Source organism: Trichechus manatus, unplaced genomic scaffold (assembly GCF_000243295.1).
Source record: "Trichechus manatus latirostris isolate Lorelei unplaced genomic scaffold, TriManLat1.0 scaffold00046, whole genome shotgun sequence".
Taxonomy (NCBI): Eukaryota; Metazoa; Chordata; class Mammalia; order Sirenia; family Trichechidae; genus Trichechus; species Trichechus manatus.
In genome coordinates this window covers 4,458,405-4,477,346 of record NW_004443982.1, presented here as the reverse complement: position 1 = coordinate 4,477,346, position 18,942 = coordinate 4,458,405, and the positions used below count along the sequence as shown (strand labels likewise).

The 18,942-nt window shown below is 47.3% G+C and overlaps 1 protein-coding gene across 2 annotated transcripts; it reads right to left on the bottom strand.

Moving 5' to 3' along the window:
- Positions 1-3,719: 3,719 nt before the first annotated feature.
- Positions 3,720-8,162, bottom strand: EBP (EBP cholestenol delta-isomerase). Of its 2 annotated transcripts, XM_023731835.1 has the most exons (5): positions 8,022-8,162; positions 5,756-6,118; positions 5,069-5,105; positions 4,810-4,940; positions 3,720-4,208 (listed from the first exon to the last, which is right to left on the bottom strand). In XM_023731835.1, the coding sequence occupies exons 2-5, from the start codon at positions 6,054-6,056 to the stop codon at positions 3,985-3,987; spliced, it is 693 nt and encodes a 230-aa protein (XP_023587603.1). In that variant the 5' UTR covers positions 6,057-6,118; positions 8,022-8,162; the 3' UTR covers positions 3,720-3,984. The 2 variants fall into 2 exon arrangements, with proteins under 2 accessions (XP_023587603.1, XP_004376938.1); XM_004376881.2 differs by lacking the exon at positions 8,022-8,162 and having other exon boundaries at positions 5,756-6,282.
- Positions 8,163-18,942: the final 10,780 nt, after the last annotated feature.

Here is an 18,942-nt window from a genome sequence, read left to right as displayed (position 1 = left end):
GGAGTTTAAGAAACACGCTCAAGGTCAAAGTGGGAGTTAGTGGCACAGAGAGTAACTCATGCAATGGTTGGAAGGTGGGGCCATGCTTGGTGTATTTGAGGAAGAGCAAGGAGGCCAGCATGCCTTAAGCAGAGTAAATGATGGGATGATTGATGGGATATGGGGTAAGAAAATAATTGGGGTGAGATCATGCAGAGCGTTGGTCTCACAGTGAGCACTTCTCAAAAGCTACATGGTAAACCCAAGGAGAGCCAGGATTTGAACTGAAGCTATGCTGTACACAGGTCAACTGGAGTCAGTCTACTGGTATCTCTAGTTTTATTATTCATTCTTTGTCAGCTACTCAAAATTCCTCAAGTACCCAATTGTTTTATGACTGAGGGTCCATAAGGTTTATGATAAGAGTATGGGGTGAGTGATGGGGACTGTAGGGTAAGTGATGGGGCCTGTGGTGCGATGGATTGCTTTTGTTGGGCCTTTCTGGCCATGGTCTTGTAACTCCTACCCAAGTGATTGGGTGGGACTGTGCAAATAGGGTAACTGTGGCCCACCAAAGGGACTGGTCAGTTTTGCCATCCCTCTGGGCTTGAAATGAGGCATCCCAGAGGCAGGAAGGAGAGGATCTCACCACCACCAAGCAAGAACAGACAAGAGTGGAGAGCGTCCTTTGGACCTAAGATCCCTGCGCTGAGAAGCTCCTGGAACCAGGAGACTAAGAGAGACAGCTGTAACATTGAAGACGGTGAGAAGATGCAGCAGGAGACACTGGCAGGAGACACTGGCAGGAGACCTCGTGGTGGGCTTCCTGGCCCAGGGAGCCAGAAAGCTGAGTGCCTTTGGGCAGGAGGCTTGCTCGAGGAGTAGGGTGCCCCCAGGCTTTGGTGGAGTTAGGTTTGTTGAACCAGAGCTGAGTGCTTTCGGGTCAAGGCTTAGTGGCAAAGTGGGGTGCCTATGGGCACCGACTGACAGACTAAAACAGCTTTGTAACACTTGCCAGAGCAGGGTAGAGGCCCTGGGGCCAGAGAGAGGCATGCCTGAGAACACAGCTGGGAAGAAGCTGTCCTGATGGAGGAACTGTATTCTGAGTGTTCCTGAACCTGAATAGTAACCTGTTACTTCCCTAATAAACCCCACAATCGTTAAGTATTGTCTGTGAGTTTTGTGTGGCCACTGCAATGAATCATCAAATCCAGGAGAGAAGTAGAGAGTGCCATCGGAGGGACAATTGGTGTCTGAATTGGTAAAGATGGCAGAAAGAGGAGGACCTCCACCTCTTAGGAATCAGCCTTGGGCTGTTGATCTTGATACTCCTTCCCCCTTGTGAAGTTAGAGAAGGTCAGACACCGCCCACACGCTATTTTTACAGGGTCTGTGGGGTAAGTGATGGGGTCTGAAGGGGGGTGTGATGGAGATCTGTAGGGTGAATGATGGGGGGTCTATAGGGTCAGTGATGGGATATCTGTGGGATGAATGATAGGGGGTCTAAAGGAAGAGTGATGTTAGATCTACAGGGTGAATGATAAGCATCTGTGGGTATATGATAGGGCAGTATGTGAGGTAAGTGATGGGGGCTTTTGAGATGAGTGATAGGGCTTAGTAGGGTGAGTGTTAGGGGGTCTGCAGGATAAGTGATGGGGGAACTGTAGGGTGAATGAAGGGAGGCCTATGGGTTGCGTGACGGGCAGTCTTTAGGGTGAGCAATGAGAGGGTCTTTGGGACTAGTGATGGGGTATCTTGGCATAAGTTGTCTAGGGCCAATATGCTGTGTGATTGGCATCTGTGGAGTGAGTGATAGGGGGGTCTGTGCGTTGTGTGATGGGGTCTATGTGGTAAATGATGGGGTGTGTGGGGTGAGTTAAGGGGAATCTGTAGGGTGAGTGATCTGTGGTCTGTGGAGTGAGTGATGGGGGTTGTGTGGTTTGAGTGATGGGGCATCTGTGGGGTGAATGATGAGGGTCTGTAAGTTGTGTGACGTGGGGTATATAGGGTGAGTGGTTGGGGTCTCTGGGGTGAATGATGTGGGTTTGTGGGTTGAGTGTTGGGGGGTTTCTGTTTGAGTTATGGTGGTCGGAGGGGTTAGTGATATAGAGTGAATGATGAGCAGTCTGCAAATGAATGATGGGATTTCAGTGGGTTGAGTGTTGAAGAGCCTGTGGGTGAGTGATCGGGTTGTAGGATGTGATGGGGGTCGATGGGTTGAGTGATGGGGTCTATGGAGTGAATGATGAAGGACTGTGAGGTAACAGACTGGGGAACTGGTGAGGTGAGAAGGGAGTCTGGAGTGATAAGGAGTCTGAAGAATGAGTGATGATCTGTGGGGTAAGTGACTAGAGATCTATAGGGTGAGATGGGGGCTATGTGGGATGAGTGATGAAGGGTCTGTAGTGTGATGGGGTCTGTGGCATGACTTATAGGGGGTTCGGTGGGGGCAGTGATAGAAGGTTGGTGGGTGAGTGACCAGGATTGAGGGATGAGTGGTAAGTGATGTGGTAAGTGATGGAAGTCTATGAGGTGAGTGATGAGGCTGTAGGGTGTGTGATGGAGGGCTATGGGATCAGTGATGGGGTTCTCTAGGGTAAGTGATGTGGTGTTTGTGGAGTCATCTGAGGCCTGTACACTGAGTGAGGGGGTATCTGTGGGGTGAGTGACAGGGGATTTGTTGGTTGAGTAATAGGGTCTGAATGATGAGTAACAGGCGAATCTGTAGAGTGACAGGGGTTTGCAGGTGAATGATGGGATGTCTGTGGGGTGAGTACTGGGGTTGTAGGGTACATGATGGGTGCTCTGCAAAATGATTGATGGGTGGTAGTGTGTGTAGTGAGTGACAGCAGTCTGAATAATGTGGGGTTTCAGGTATGAGTGATGGGAATCTGTGGGGTTAATGATGAGATTGTAGGGTGAGTGATCAGGGGGGTTTGTGGGGTGAGTGACGGGAGCGGTGTGTGGGGTGAGTGATGGGAGTTATGGGAGGGGTGTGCGGGGTGATGGGAGTGGTATGTGTGGTGAGTGGTGGGAGGGGTGTGTGGGGTGAGTGAAAAGTGGGGGCTGTGGGGTAAATGATGGGGATTTTGAGAAAAGGAATACATAGGGTTAATGATGGGGTGTGTAGGGGTGTGATGGAGGGCTGGGGTGAGTAATGGAGTATGTGAAGTGTGTTGGGTTCTGCAGGGTGAGTTATGAGAAGTTTTAGGGTTACTGATTAAGGGATCTGTAAGGTGAGAGGGCTCTGTGCAGTGAGTGATAGATGGTCTATGGGGTTACTGATGGGTGAGTTTGTAGTGTGAATGATGGGAATCTCTGGGGTGAACGATGTAGGTATTTGGGGCACCGATGGGTGTCTGTGGGGGTAATTTGGGACCTATAATGTGTGTGATGGAAGGTCTGTGAGGTGACTATTTGGAAGTGAGTGGGGTGAGTAATCAGAAGTCTGGAGTGTCAGTCGCAAATGTCTGTGGGGTGAATGATGAGGAGTCTGTAGGGTGTGTGATGGAGGTTTGTGGGTGAGTGATGGGAGTCTGTGGAGTGATATAAGTCTGTGGGGTCAGTGATAGTGGTTTGCATGGTGAGTGAAAAGGGTTTTGTGGGGTCACAGATGAGAGGTCTATGGGATGACAATGGGCTGAAAGAATGGTAGACTGAGGAGTAAGTGATGGAGGAGTTGTGGGGTCAGTCATGGGGCATCTCTGGGGTGAGTTATTAAAGATCTCTCAGTGTTAAGAGTCAAGATCTTTTATTTCCTGATTTTAAAAACTGCTACCATCATGGACCTTCTAGGTCTTCTTGTGCCTTTGTCCCAACAGCTCCTGGCAGTAGCTCCACATAGCCTCTTTCTCTCTCGTCTCTGGCCCTTTCTGTGCCCACCTATCAGCCTGAGTTTGACAGCTTAGTTACCTTTGTCCCTCCAACCTGTGGGCGCAGGATTTGACTCTTCTGGCAGGTGATGAGTTCCTCAACAACCAGTGTTCAAAGAGAGCCCACCACTCACTAGTTCTGCTTGCTCTTGACTTTTGAGGTCTTGGCATCCAGTGTGCTCTGGGCATAAGTGAGATGCTTCACAGAATCGAGCACGAGGACTCCAGGCAGCACCAGCCACAGGGCATTCATGAAGACAAAGTAAAACCAGAAGTAGAGTGGGTGACCCAGCTCCCCGTGCTGGAACCCGTCACGGTGTTCTGTCAGGAAATAGAGTACATCCCCGTAGATCTGGCCTGTAGGAAGAAGGAGAATCCCTGTGAGGAAGAGGAAGCCATTCCAAGCTATCTATTTCTAGGCATTTTACCAAGTCATCATTCAAGGTCTTAGAGCTCAGGATTCCTGAATTCAGAGAGCTAAGAATTCTGACATCATAGGGCTGAAAATTTCAGGAATCAGAGAAGTGAGAATTATAGAAATTATAGAGCTAAAAATTTCTAAATGCAAAAGAGCTTATATATCCAGAATTTAAGGAAGCTCAAATCTTCAGAATTCAAGACAGATCAGGAATACAGAACTAAAGAAAGCTAATTTAAGAACATAAGAGGACTGCATCTCAGATGAAAGGACCTCAGAATCTTGATCCTGGAGGAGACAGGGGCCTCCTGCCACCATGGGCTACCTCATGTAACCTTCACAGGAGACTTTGTGATGCAGGAGGAGGAGGAATGAACCCTCCTTACTTTAGACAGCAGGCTCAGAAAGGAGCATGGCTGTTGTAGAACCTGAGGGGATTTATGATTCAGTCTGATTCACTCCTGCACGGGCACAATTGACAGATCCTACCCACAGTGATGCCCCTTGTCTATGGATGCTGCATCAACCTCTTTTCCTCACCCACGGAGACCACAAGCTGCAGGACAAAGCGGAAGGGTTGCTGGCGGAGAAAGGCAATCACCACCCACAGGCTGAGTGGTCCCCACATCCAAGCCGTGATGGTCTCCATGCATACTGTGAAGTTGTCACCCCTGCAGGAGAAAGGATGGGGGAGGCCTGTCGTCAGTGCATTCTGCCCACAGGGTGGCCCATTAGTGCTCCCTGACTCACTGCCACCCCAAACTGGTACCAGTCTCCCTTGACAAAACCAAACACTTACAGAATGTATCGGCTGTCCCCTTTGGCATATTCTTTCCCTGAAGAAAACAAGAGTGACACAAAAAGAATAAAGGCAGGAAAAGGAGGTCACATTTGTGAGAGCTGGGGGCCCCTATAAGAAGGCAGGCTTCATAACCTTCACATGCCTCAATTTCCTCATCTGTGAAATGGAGTAGATGTTCAGATTCTACAAGTTAATACAGGTAGTCCCCAACTTCTGATGTATTCGAATTATGACAAACTTCAATTACCACCGTGTTTTTTTTTAAACATCTTATCAATAGTAATATGTACTACATACAATGTTGCAGCATGTAATTTGCTGATATCATTCTCAGATGTTCACTCACAGATGTTCAATTTTATGATTTATAAAGATACTGATAATAAAAGGCAATAGTAATGAAAATTTTAAAAAATGAGTTATTTGACTTATGTCAGAACTGACTTATGACAGAGTCATAGGAACGGAAACCTGTTTTAAGTCAGGGACTACCTGTATATGTAAAACAAGACAATGCGAGTAAGCCTTACATAGGACAGTAACTATTGCTATGAATATCTGGTACAAACAATTAGTCCAACAATATAAATTAATGGAAAAAGAGTTGGTGGGTGTGTAAACATCCAAGCCAATCCCTGTCCAGAAAATTCCCTCCCGCAGCCCAAGAAAGAACTTAGGACTCACAGAGTTGGGATAAGAAGGCTTGGTCTCCAAGGAGGTCCTCATGGTAGAGGCTGAACCACCCCTCAATCACCAGGTGAATGAAACTGCACACTGCAAACCAGCACAGGGACAGTCGTCGCCAATTCCCCAGTGGGACAACTGCAGCTCGACCTGACAACAGCCATGTGGTCATGACTAAGACCCCAGAGACGGAAAATAGGCCAGCCAGGAGATGCCAGGTGGGGCGGTCATTAGGCACAAAGTTGTCCAGCCTTAGGTGTCGAGGCCAGTACGGGTGCAAGGGGCTGACGTTGGTGGTCATGTTTTTGTGGGCTGATGGCTGTGTGCAGTTAAGTACAGAGAAGAAAAGAGCAAGAGAAAAACCTGGAAAAATAGAAAGCCCAGAATGAGATAGGAAAATCAAATCCAAATAGTTTACTAATCAGAATAAGTGTAGATGGATTAAATTTACTAGTTAAAAGACTATATCAAAAATAATATACTTATGTGCTATTTTAAGAACATGACTAAAATATAAGGTTGTTCCAGCCCTCAGGGGGCCTTTTGTTTGTTTGTTTATTGTTGTAGTTTAAGTGAAAGTTTACATTTCAAGTTAGTCACCTATACAAAAATTTATACATTGTTATGTGACCCTAATTGCTCTCCCTATACTGTGACAGCACACTCCTCCTTTCCACTCCTGATTTCCCATGTCCATTCAACCAGCTCCTGACCCTCTCCTGCCTTCTCATCTCACCTCCAGACAAAAGCTGCCCATTTAGCCTCATGTATATACTTGAGCTAAGAAGTACACTCTTCATGAGTATCATTTTATGTCCCACAGTCCAGTCCAATCTCTGTCTGAAAAGTTGGCCTCGGAAACTGTTTTAGTTCTGGGCTGACAGAGAATCCAGGAGCCATGCTCTCTGGGGTCCCTCCAGTCTCAATCAAATCATTAAGTGTGGTCTTTTTACCAGAATTTGAGTTCTGCACCCCACTCTTCTCCTCCTCTGTCAGGGACTCTCTGTTGTGTTCCCTGTCAGAGCAGTCATTGGTGGTAGCCAGGCACCATCTAGTTCTGGTCTCAGGTTGATGAAGTCTCTGGTTTATGTGGCCCATTCTGTGTCTTGGGCTAATACTTTCCTTGTGTCTTTGGTGTTCTTCATTCTTAGGGAGCCATAATTTGATGAGACAGATAAAGGAACCAGATCTGGTTCCTGCCCTTAGGTGATCATAGTCTAGTGAAGGAGACACAGTAAGGAAGCCTTATCCCAGCACTCAAGGGTGACTGGTGGAAGACTCACAGGAACATGGCCTGGTCCTGCCCTCAGGGGTCAACGTCCAGAGGGGGAGACACAGGAACCAGGCCCTGTCCCTACCCTCAGGGGAGACAGTCTAGTGGGAAGGACATACGAGCTAGGCCTGGTCCCAACCCTCATGGATCACAGTCTAGTGGGGGAGACACAGGAAACAGGCCTGGTCCTGCCCTCAGAGGTCACAGTCTGGTGGGGGAAACAGGCACCAGGCCCTGTTCCCACCCTCAGGGGTCACAGTCTGGTGGGGGAGACACAGGGACCAGGTCTGGTTCTGCTCTCAGGGTTCAGTCTGCTAAGGGAGATACAGGAAACAGGCCTGGTCCTGCCCTCAGAGGTCACAGTCTGTTGGGGGAAACACAGGAACCAGACCCTGCTTCCACCCTCAGGGGTTACAGTCTAGTGGGAAAGGACTGGAACCAGGCCTTGTCCCCACCTTCATGGGTCAAAGTCTAGTGGAAGAGACACAGGAACCAGGCACTGTCCCCACCCTAGGGGTCACAGTCTGGTGGGGGAAACACAGAAACCAAGCTTGGTCCCACTGCAGGGGTCACTGTCTTGCTATTCCCTCCCTATAGCCCTGGAAACTGCAAATTGGAGGAAGACAGTAATCAGAATCATGACCTTTAGGTCCCGTGTTTGGAAAGTCAGACGCCCCCTGCAACAGTGCACAATGCTGACAAGCTGCAAGAAGAGGCGGGAAGGTGAAAGGCAGGGGTCTTCTGCGGCGCTAAAAAGGAAAAGGATGGTCAAGCACAGAGACCACCAATGAACCACAACCCTTAAGTCCAGCTGCCCGATGAGAAAGCCGACTTTCCGTCATCTCGACAGCTGCACCGTAGCCGGGGGTCTGGCGCAGGCGTGTGGAGGTTGGGTAGTGATAGGGAAAGGGTCTCGCGTAAGCGCGCCTTCGGCCGGCCTCTGGCTGTTGAAAACTACGGGATGGACTGGAGGGCCAGGCAGGGGACACTCACCCAGAGGCGCGGTCGCAGTGGGCTCTCTGACAGGCTCCCGGATCTATCCACTCTGGCTCTCGGGCTCCAGAACATCCCTAGTTCGGGCCTCCCCTCACTTGCTACCCCGCCTTACGGAGCGGGCCAATGAAAAGGCTGGAAGTGCCTCTCGCAACCAATAGAAGTTCGCTATGCGCCGCCACCTCCGCCCCCACTCATGGTGCGATTTTCGCCGTTTGCTGAGACCGAGTCAGGAGAGAGGTGGAGGCGGGGACGGCCCAGGGCGGGGCGGTGTCCTTGGGCCGCAAGCCAGTCATCGTAGAATCTCGCTTTTAATTTCCCGGTCCTACCTAGCAAGAGCAATTAATCACAGCCGTTGTTGTTTGGTGCCATGGAGTCGGCTCAGACTCACAGTGACCCTGTGTACAGCAGAAGGAAACACTGACCGGTCCTGCACCATGGCATCCTCACAATCATTGCTATGCTTGAGCCCATCGTTGCAGCCACTGTGTCAGTACATCTGCTTGAGGGTCTTTTTCCTTGACCCTCTACCAAGCATGATGTCCTTCCCCAGGGACTGGTACCTCCTGATAACTTGTCCAAGTACCTAAAATGAAGTCTCGCCATCCGCTTCTTAGGAACCTTCTGGCTGTACTTTTTCCAAGGCAGATTTGTTAGTTCTTCTGGCAGTATATTCAGTATTCTTTGCCAACACCATAATTCAAATCCGTCGATTCTTTTTCAGTCTCACTTATCATTATCCAGATTGGATGCATACGAGGCGATTGAAAAGACCATGGCTTGGGTTATGTGCTCCTTAGTCCTCAAAGTGACATGTTTGCTTTTTAACACTTGAAAAAGGTCTTTTGCAGCAGATTTGCCCAATGCAATGCGTCTTTTGATTTCTTGACTGCTGCTTCTATGGGCATTGATTGTGGATCCAAGTAAAATTGAATCTTGACAATTTCAATCTTTTCTCTGTTTATCATGATGTTGCTTATTGATCCAGTTGTGAGGATTTTTGTTTTCTTTATGTTGAGGTGTAATCCATACTGAAGGCTGTATCTATAGTCTTTGATCTTCATGAGTAAGTTCTTCAAATCCTCTTAACTTTCAGCAAGCAAGGTTGTGTCATCTGCATGTTACAGGTTATTAATGAGTCTTCCTCCAATCCTGATGCCTCGTTCTTCTGCCTATAGTCCAGCTTCTGGGTTTATTTGCTCAGGATACAGATTGAATAAGCATGGTGAAAGGATACAACCCTGAGGCACACCTTTCCTGATTTTAAAACACGCAGTATTCCCTTGTTCTGTTTGAATGACTGCCTCTTGGTCTGTGTACAGGTTCCTCATGAGCACGATTAAGTGTTCTGGAATTCCCATTCTTTGCAATGTTATCCATAATTTGTTATGATCCACACAGTCGAATGCCTTTGCATAGTCAATAAAACACAGGTAAACATCTTTCTGGTATTCTCTGCTTTCAGCCAAGATCCATCTGACATCAGCAATGATGTCTTTTGTTCCACTTCCTCTTCTGAATCCGTGTTGAATTTCTAGCAGTTCCTTGTCAATGAACTGCAGCAACCATTTTTTAATTATCTTCAGCAAAATTTTACTAGGGTGTGATAATAATATTGTTCAATAATTTCTGCATTCTGCTGGATCACCTTTCTTTGCAATGGGCACTGTTATGAATGAATTGTGTCCCCCAAAAATGTGTGTGAACTTGGCTAGGCCATGATTCCCAGTACTGTGTGATTGTCCACCATTTTGTCATCTGATGTGATTTTTGAATGTGTTCTAAATCCTACCTCTATGATGTTAATGAGACAGGATTAGAGGCAGTTATGTTAATGTGGCAGGACTCAATCTACAAGATTAGGTTGTGTCTTGAGTGAACCTGTTTTGAGATATAAAAGAGAAAAGCAAGCAGAGAGATGGGGAACTTCATACTACCAAGAAACAAGAGCCAGGAGGATAAGGCGTCCTTTGGACCTGGGGTCCTTGCGCTGAGAAGCCCCTCGACCAAGGAAGATTGATGACAAGGACCTTCCCCCAGAGCTGACAGAGACAGAAAGCCTTCCCCTGGAGCTGATGCCCTGAATTCGGACTTCTAGCCTCCTAGACTGTGAGAGAATAAATTTCTCTTTGTTAAAGCTATCACCTTGTGGTATTTCTGTTGTGGCAGCACTAGATGACTAAGACAGAATTTAGTACCGGGAGTAAGGTACTGCTCTAACAGACACCTAAAATGTGGAAGCGGTTTTCAAACTGTAAATGAGTAGAAGCTGGAAGAGTTTTAAAGTGCCTAATAGCAAAAGTCTAGATTGCCTTGAAGAGACTGTTGTTGGAATTATGAACATCAAAGACAATTCTGGTGAGGACTCAGAAGGAAGTGAGAAGGAAAGCTGTTATACTGGAAAGGGTGCAGTCTTTTCCCTAAATATCTTGAATACTGCTTGGTCTTTGAACCATTTAAAATATTTTAATAAAAATAAAACAAAAACTTTACCCAGATTTTGTACACTCAACCTCAATTAAAAAAAATGTTTTCAAAGTCTATTTAGAAAATGTTCTGCATCCTACTTTAGTGAGTGGCGTCAGAGGTCTTAAAAGCTAGCAAGCGGCCATCTAAGATGCGTCAATTGGTCCCAACCACCTGGAGTAAAGGAGAATAAAGAACACCAAAGACAAAAGGAAAGTATTAGCCCAAGAGACAGAAAGGGCCACATAAACCAGATACTTCATCCGCCTGAGACCAGAAGAACTAGATGGTGCCCAGCTACCACCAATGACCGCCCTGACAGGGAACACAATAGAGAGTCCCTGATGGAGCAGAGAAAGGTGGGGTACAGAACTCAAATTCTAGTAAAAAGACCAGACTTGATGGTCTGACTGAGACTGGAGGAAAGCCAGAAACATGGCCCCTGGACTCTCTGTCAACCCAGAACTAAAACAATTCCCGAGGCCAACTCTTCAAACAAAGATTGAACTGGACTTCGTGACATAAAATGATACTCGTGAAGAGTGTGCTTCTTAGCTCAAGTAGGTACGTGAGACTAAATGGGCAGCTTCTGTCTGGAGGTGAGACGAGAAGGCAGAGAGAGTTAGGAGCTGGTTGAATGGATATGGTGTGGTAAGGAGGAGTGTGCTGTCACAGTATAGGGAGAGCAATTGGGGTCACATAACAATGTATAAATTTTTGTATGAAAGACTAACTTGAAATGTAAACTTTCACTTAAACTAAAGCAATAAAAATTTAAAAAATTGTTTTCAATAATGAAGATATGAAACAGTTTTATTTTCAATAAAAAATTAAAAATGTACTTAAAAAAGATGCAAACCCTGGATTTTGCAGGAACCATATGAATAAAAGTTATTTTAAAACTGTCTTTAAATAAAAAAGAAGTAAAATCTGGAATTTGCATATTTGACATGAATAAAAATAGTATCTAAATTTTAATATTGAAAATATTAAATTGAAAGCAGCAAAATCCAGTTTTCACACACAACCTGAGTAAAAATATTATCTTTAAAAATTATATAAAAAGAAAACCAAGATATTGCAAGGTCTACCTAAACAAAAATAAAATGAAATAAAAATTAATTAAAAAAAAGTAAAACCTGGATATTGCACTCAGTCTCCATAAAATGACTTCTTAAGTTAAAAATAAGTAAAACACATTTTGGACACTTCAACCAAATAGAAGACCCAAGAGTACGAATCAACCAGACGGACAATGAGAAATGAGGACTGGTTACATAAGCTAAAGAAATACAACATGAGGACCTCATGACTTGGTGCCCCATCTTTGTCCTCATGGTTCCCATGACCAAGCAGTGCCATCACCGGGTAACCCCCCAAGCCCCAGGGCCCCACCTCACCTGCTCCTCTGTGGTGTCATCCACATCGACATCGAACAGGGAGCCCAAGTAGGCCAGGTGGAAGATGGCCAGGCCCCCAAAGAGCATGTTTAAGGCTCGCACCCCCAGGCCCTGTGGGGGACAGATGGATAGCCTTGGGGGCTGGACCTACTCACTGTTCCCCACCTCCACCTGGGCAGGGGAGTCCAGGGAGACACACAAGGCACAGTGGGTGCAAGCAATAAGGGTATCCAGGGTACCCCCTCAGGTAAGAAAGAGATGATTCAGCTCCTCCTATGGGAGGTCTTGAGGGTATCCAAGGATGAGGGGACTGTTAACAATGAGGCTGTCCAGGTCAAGTGTGGGGCAAGGATGTCCAGTTGCAGGAGATGGGACTATTCAGGCAGAGGAGGAAAAAGGGTGAGGCTTTGAGTCACGGGGGTTTAAGGTGATGAACCTTAGTTGTCCGGTGAGAGGACAAATATGAGGTTGTCCATACTTCTTAATTGCAAACGGAATGAAAAAACAAAAACAAAACCCAAATTCCTACCATGACCTACAGGGCCCAAAAGGAGCTGGCCACTGGCTATATCTCTGCCCACGCTTCTTACCCCACACTCACTCTGCTCAGGTCACACTGACCACCTGGCTGTTGCTCAAATATTCCAGGCCCACTCCCATCTCAGGGCTTTTACACTGGTTGTTCCCTTGGCCTGGAATAGTTCTCTCACTCACCTCCTTCGGTTAAAGTACTCAAAGTCACCTCATCAGGGAGGGCTCCCCTGACCTCCCTATTTAAACTTGAAACCACCCACCCCCGATACTTCCTGTCCCCCTTCCCTTCTCCATAGCACTAATTGCAATGTAACAAACTGTAATACTTTACTGACTTATTTTTATTTACTGTCACCCCCAGTAAAATGTTAGCCCTACACAGACTGGGACTTGGGCTTCCTTTGATCGCTGTGTCTCCACACCTAGAACTTTGCCAGGAAGCCAGGCACTCTGAGACAGACATAAGATGGCGACTGAAGCAACATAGTTTTGAGGGGATGTTTTGGGCACAAGGTTGGTTGTCCAGGCTGAACCCTCACCGAGCGATGCTGGTGCAAACAGTCTGGTGGGCATCGTTTCGACAAGACACAGGCACTGAGGATCCGAGCCAGGCGCTTCCGGAGGACTGGAGTGGGTGGGTGGAGGTAAGGAGGTCAGGTTAGCCTCAGGGGATGGTGGTTCCAGCCCTCCACCTGGGCCCTGCACTTACCATGCTCTACATAAGTGATAAAGGCCAGGGACAGCAGCACCGCAGCCAGGTGGAAGCTGAAGCCCTGTGGGGAGGGGGCGGGAGGCAACGCGGTGAACAAGGAGGCGGCCCTGCTCTCCCCTACTCCAGCTTCCACCCTGATCCCACTCCACCCTGCTCACGTGCAGGAGGGCGCTGGCTGCGTAGGTGACCAGCACAGCTGAGAAGGTCCCCAGGCGGAGAGCGTTCTTGAAAATGTCTGGGGGAGGGGGAGATATGGGTCAAGATTCTCCTGAGACCCCCCTGCCCTTCTTGGAGAGCCATAGGGTAGGATGAGGATATCTGCAACCTGTTGGTGCCCCCAAGCCCTTTTCAGTCTCAGACCTCACATGTCCAAAACATAGCTCCTGATCTTCCCTCCCAACCTGCTCCTCTCACAGTCTCTCACCCAGTTGAGTCAATGTCAATTCCACCTTCCAGTTCCTCAGGGAAAAAAACCTCTAGTCACCCTGGATCCATCCTCCTCCCACTTCTACATCTAAACTGTCAGCAAATCCTGTCAGTTCCACCTCCCTTATTTACTCAGAAACCAACTTCTCACCACATCCACAGCCACCACCATCATTGCTGGCCTGGATTGCTGCAGTGGTCTCCTCACTGCTTCTGCCCTCACACCCTCCCCTCAGTCTGTCCTCAGCAGGCAGAGAGATTCTGTGAAATCCTCAATCAGGCCACAGCCCTCCTCTGCTCAGAAACCCCCTCATGGTTTTCTCTGAGGACCTATGCCATCAGTCCCCTCCCTTCCTCTATCCCTTACTGGTCACCTCTCTGACCTCACCTCCTACCACTCTCCCCCTTACTTACTCCACTCCAGCCACAAGGGTCTCCTCTTCACTGTTCTGCATATATGCCATGCATGCTCCCACCTCAGGGCCTTTGCACTGGCTGTTCACTCTATCTGCTATGCTCCTCCACATAGCCACATTGCTTGATCTCTCACCTTCTTCAGGTGATTGCTCAAATGTCACCTCAGTGAGAATGCCAGACTCTGTGGCAACCCAGAGACAATGGGACTAGACTCCAGACTCCAGGAGGCTGGCAAAGATGGGCAATTCTTATGAGCCTCCATGATATGAAGCAGAAGTACCAGGAAGCCCCTCAGAGGAGGAAGAAACTTGTGCTTGGAGATCCAGGGCAGGTTTCCTGGAGGGAGTGTAGGAAGACTACTGAAGGAGATCTGCAGCAGCGGAGGGAGGCACAGGGACACCAAGCCTCCTCCTGACCCTGGTTGGAGAAGGGATGACTGCCGCCCTCGAATTCCAAGTCTGGCCCAGATGTGGTTTGGAGGTCTGGAGAGGGCAGAAGGTCTCCCCTTCCAGTTTCAGCACTCCAATCCTGCCCAGCTTCACCCCCAAAAAGCCCCTCAGGTGCAGTGTCAGGACCTTCCTGTGCCCCCACATTCAGTCTGAACCCCAGTGTCTTAGTTATGCAGCACTGCTGTAACAGAAATACCACAAGTGGGTGGTTTTAAAGGACAGAAATTTATTTTCTCATAGTTTGGGAAGCTAGATGTCCTAATTCAGGACAGCAGCTATAGGGAAAGTCTTCCTCTCTGTCAGCTCTGAGGGAAGATCCTTGTCTCTTTAAGCTTGTGTAGCCCCAGCGCTCCTTGGTTCCTTGGAAATTCTCACGTGGCGTCTATCTTTCCCCCATTTGTGCTTGCTTGTCTCTGTGTCTTATCTGCTCTTTTTTATAACTCAGGAACTGATTAGGTTTAAGACACACCCTACACTGATATGGCCTCGTTAGCACAACAAAGAAAACCCTGTTTCCAAATAGGATTACATCCACAGGTATAGTGGTCAGGATTGCAACACATCTTTTGGCGGCACACAATTCAATCCATAACACCCAGGCTAATGGCTTTCTTCTAGATCCTCCAGGAGTCAGCAGTACTGATTGTGGAATGTCAGGCAGCAGCAGGGCCACTATGCAGTAGTGCTGGCAGTGTGCCCTGACAAACGACACCTGGTCAAGGGAGACAGTAGGACTGGAATGCACCCTGGGCTCCTCTTGCCATGCCTGGGTTTTGGTGTGGAACTGTGTACATCAGGAGGAAGAGGCGTCATTTTCTAAAGTTCACAAAGGCACTATGTGAGCTAGTGGCGCCTTGAGCTTCCAGGTCATTAAAGGCAAAGGAAGTCAGGAAATGATTCAGTAAGTGGACATAGCCCCGAGGGCTGAAAGCCGAGCGGTTCTCAGTCCAAGGTGTCTCTGAGCTGGAAAAACTCTCAGCCACTTTAGCCGCTGTCTAGTCCAGCTCCCATGCATTGTCAGAAAAAAATGTGAAAGATTTTTAAATGGACAAAACTATTCGTAAGTGTCTTTTCAATAGAATGCTGAGAGAGGGCAGGGCTAGCTAGGAATGAAAATGTATTGAATATTCAGAGTGAAGAAAGGTGTCTTCAAGTCTCCCTGATCAGGTGCTCTTGGCAGAGGCACCTGAGAGGAGCCTCAGCCAGAGGCCCCCCATAAAGAGGCGCCTGAGCTAGGAATGCAGGTATGCGTAAGAGCATGGCTGACCAGGGGGTCCTGAGTCCTTGACTGCAACTCCCTTTAGAGACTGCAAGGCACTGGCTGTGCACCAAGGCTGGTGTAGGGAGGGCAGCTTTCCCTTGAGGCCTGCAAGGTAAAGCCTTTGTAATTGCCTATGGTCAGACCTGAAAGATCACACACAGGTTCATGGCCAGGAGCCGGACTCCTTATTATTCAGGACATACAAGTGCTGAACCGCTCCCATTGCCATCCTGTCCTGGTGATAGCTGTGGGAAGGATTTTAATCTCGGGCAGGTTATTTCAACTGCTATGCCTCAGCTTCTTTATCTATAAAATTTAGATAATTACGGTTCCTGCCTTATAGTGGTGTGGAGAAGGTTAAATGAGATAATGGACACACAAAGTTTTTCAAAAGGCCTGGTACACGTAAGGGCTCAATAAATATCAGCTGTTACTCATTAGGTCTGTTTGCTTTGTAGAACTGCCAGTGGCAGACACTTTTGAAAGGCTGCTTGGGACCCCTTCCAGATATTGGCCTAGCAGGACCCAGCTGCTCCATCCCTGGATAAGACACCCAATGAGTTCTCCTTGGGCGGTGGATCAGTGAGGATGGATTCCTGGTCAGTGAAGACATGCCTGGCTTGCTCTTTCTGGTGCCCCCTATTCTGCCACCCAGGGGATCCTGGGGCCCAGAGGACAAATGAAGGGAAGTGCAAAGAGAGGTGAATCCCTGACAGGTAGCTGTGGATGCCCTGGATGAAGTTTCCCTATCTGTACAATGCACACTTGAGAGTTGGGAATTGCTGAGGACCTTTGCAGCAGAGAGGGCAGGAAGGTAGGCATATTCTTCAGGATCTGTGTGTTGTAAATGACAGAAACACAAGTCAAATAGGCTTAAGATAGAAAAGGAATTACCGAGTGAGCTGTGAGGTGCACACTGTGTCTAAGGACTCTGCCTCTCTCTGTGAGTTGGCTCTGTTTCCTACTTGACAGCTTCACCTCAGCAGATTCTCCTCATCTGGTGAATGCCTCACCTACGCCCAAACAGGTGGGAGCCCCAACTGACAGAGAAGCCTCTTTTCCTTTCATTCCAGCTTTAGGTCATGTAGCTGAACTTGGGTCATATGCCCATTCCTGAACCAATTCCTGTGGTCGGGGTGACAGACTGCTCTGATTGGCCAGACTAGTCATGGGTCCAGTCCTGGAGCTCTGAAAGGGGCAGTTAGCCTCACAGAACTACATGTACCAGGGTGGTATGAAATGTGTCATCAAAAGAAAATGGAGAGTGGTGTTTAGTAGAAGAGGGAATGGGTGCTGAGTTGACAAAATGAATGCATGACAACTACAGCAGGCCATTGCTGAGTCCCTCTCAGTCCCTCTCTGCCCACAATTTGAAGGTCCTCAGTTTTATAACATAAAGTTACCCTATCTCTCTCAGCCACCAAAAATTCTACCTCCCATGACTGATTAAAAGTTAATTTATAATAGGGACTCAAACAGAAACAGGTGTTCATAGCAGCATTATTCACAATAGCCGAAAGGTGATGTCTTAGGCTGGGTCCTCTATAGAAGCAAAATCAGTGAAGCGTCTGATCTCAGAAGCTAAGCGGGGTTGGGCTTGGTTAGTACTTGGATGGGAGATCGCCTGGCAATACTGGGGGGATGTAGGCTTTTGGAGCCCTGGTGGCACCAGTGGTTAAGAGTTTGCTAACCAAAAGGTCGGCAGTTTGAATCCACCAGCCACTCCTTGGAAACCATATGGGGCAGTTCTACTCATCCTATAGGGTAACTATGAGTCAGAATCGGCTCGATGGCAATGGGTTTGGTTTTGGTTTATATATATTTACTTTATTTATATATATATAAATGTATACTTATGTATATATAAATCAAGAGGCTGTCTTTCAAATGGAACAAGAGTATACTGCGTGTTTCTAAAGTCGAGAAAGGTGTGCGTCAGGGTTGTATGCTTTCACCATACTTATTCAATCTGTATGCTGAGCAAATAATCCGCGAAGCTGGACTATATGAAGAACGCAGCATCAGGATTGGAGGAAGACTCATTAACAACCTGCATTATGCAGATGACATAACCTTGCTTGCTGAAAGTGAAGAGGAATTGAAGCACTTACTGATGAAGATCAAAGACTATAGCCTTTAGTATGGATTACACCTCAACATAAAGAAAACAAAAGTCCTCACAACTGGACCAATAAGCAACATCATAATAAACGGAGAAAAGATTGAAGTTGTCAAGGATTTCATTTTACTTGAATCCACAATCAACACCCATGGAAGCAGCAGTCAAGAAATCAAATGACATGTTGCATTAGGCAAATCTGCTGCAAAACACCTCTTTAAAGTGTTAAAAAGCAAAGAAGTCACCTTGAAGACTAAGGTGCGCCTGACCCAAGCCATGGTGTTTTCAATTGCCTCATATGCATGTGAAACCTGGACAATAACAAAGGAAGACCGAAGAAGAATTAATGCCTTTGAATTATGGTGTTGGCGAAGAATATTGCCTATACTGTGGATTGCCAAAAGAACGAACTAACCTGTGTTGGAAGAAGTACAGCCAAAATGCTCCTTAGAAGCAAGGATGGCGAAACTTCACTTCATGTACTTTGGACATGTTATCAGGAGGGATCAGTCCCTGGAGAAGGACATCATGCATGGTAAAGTAGAGGGTCAATGAAAAAGAGAAAGATCCTCAACAAGACAGATTGACACAGTGGCTGCAACAATGGGCTCAAGCATAAAAATGATTGTGAGAATGGTGCAGGACCTGGCAGTGTTTCATTCTGTTGTGCCACCAGGGTTCCATATATACATATAGATACATATATATGTGCACACGGAGCCCTGGTGGGTAGTGGTTAAGAGCTCAGCTGCTAACCAAAAGATTGGCAGTTCAAATTCACCAGCTGCTCTTTGGAAACCCTATGGGGCAGTTCTACTCTGTCCTACAGGGTCGCTATGAGTCAGAACCGACTCGACGGCTCCTAACAACAACAATATATGCACACACGTATATACGCATATGTTGTTAGGTGCCGTCGAGTCGGTTCTGACTCATAGCGACCCTATGTACAATAGAACAAAACACTGGCCGGTCCTGGGCTATTCTCACAAATGTTGTTATGCTTGAGCCCATTGTTGCAGTCACTGTGTCAATCCATTTTTTTGAGTGTCTTCCTCTTTTTCTCTGACCCTCTACTTTACCAAGCATGATGTCCTTCTCCAGGGACTGATCCCTCCTGATAACATGTCCAAAGTA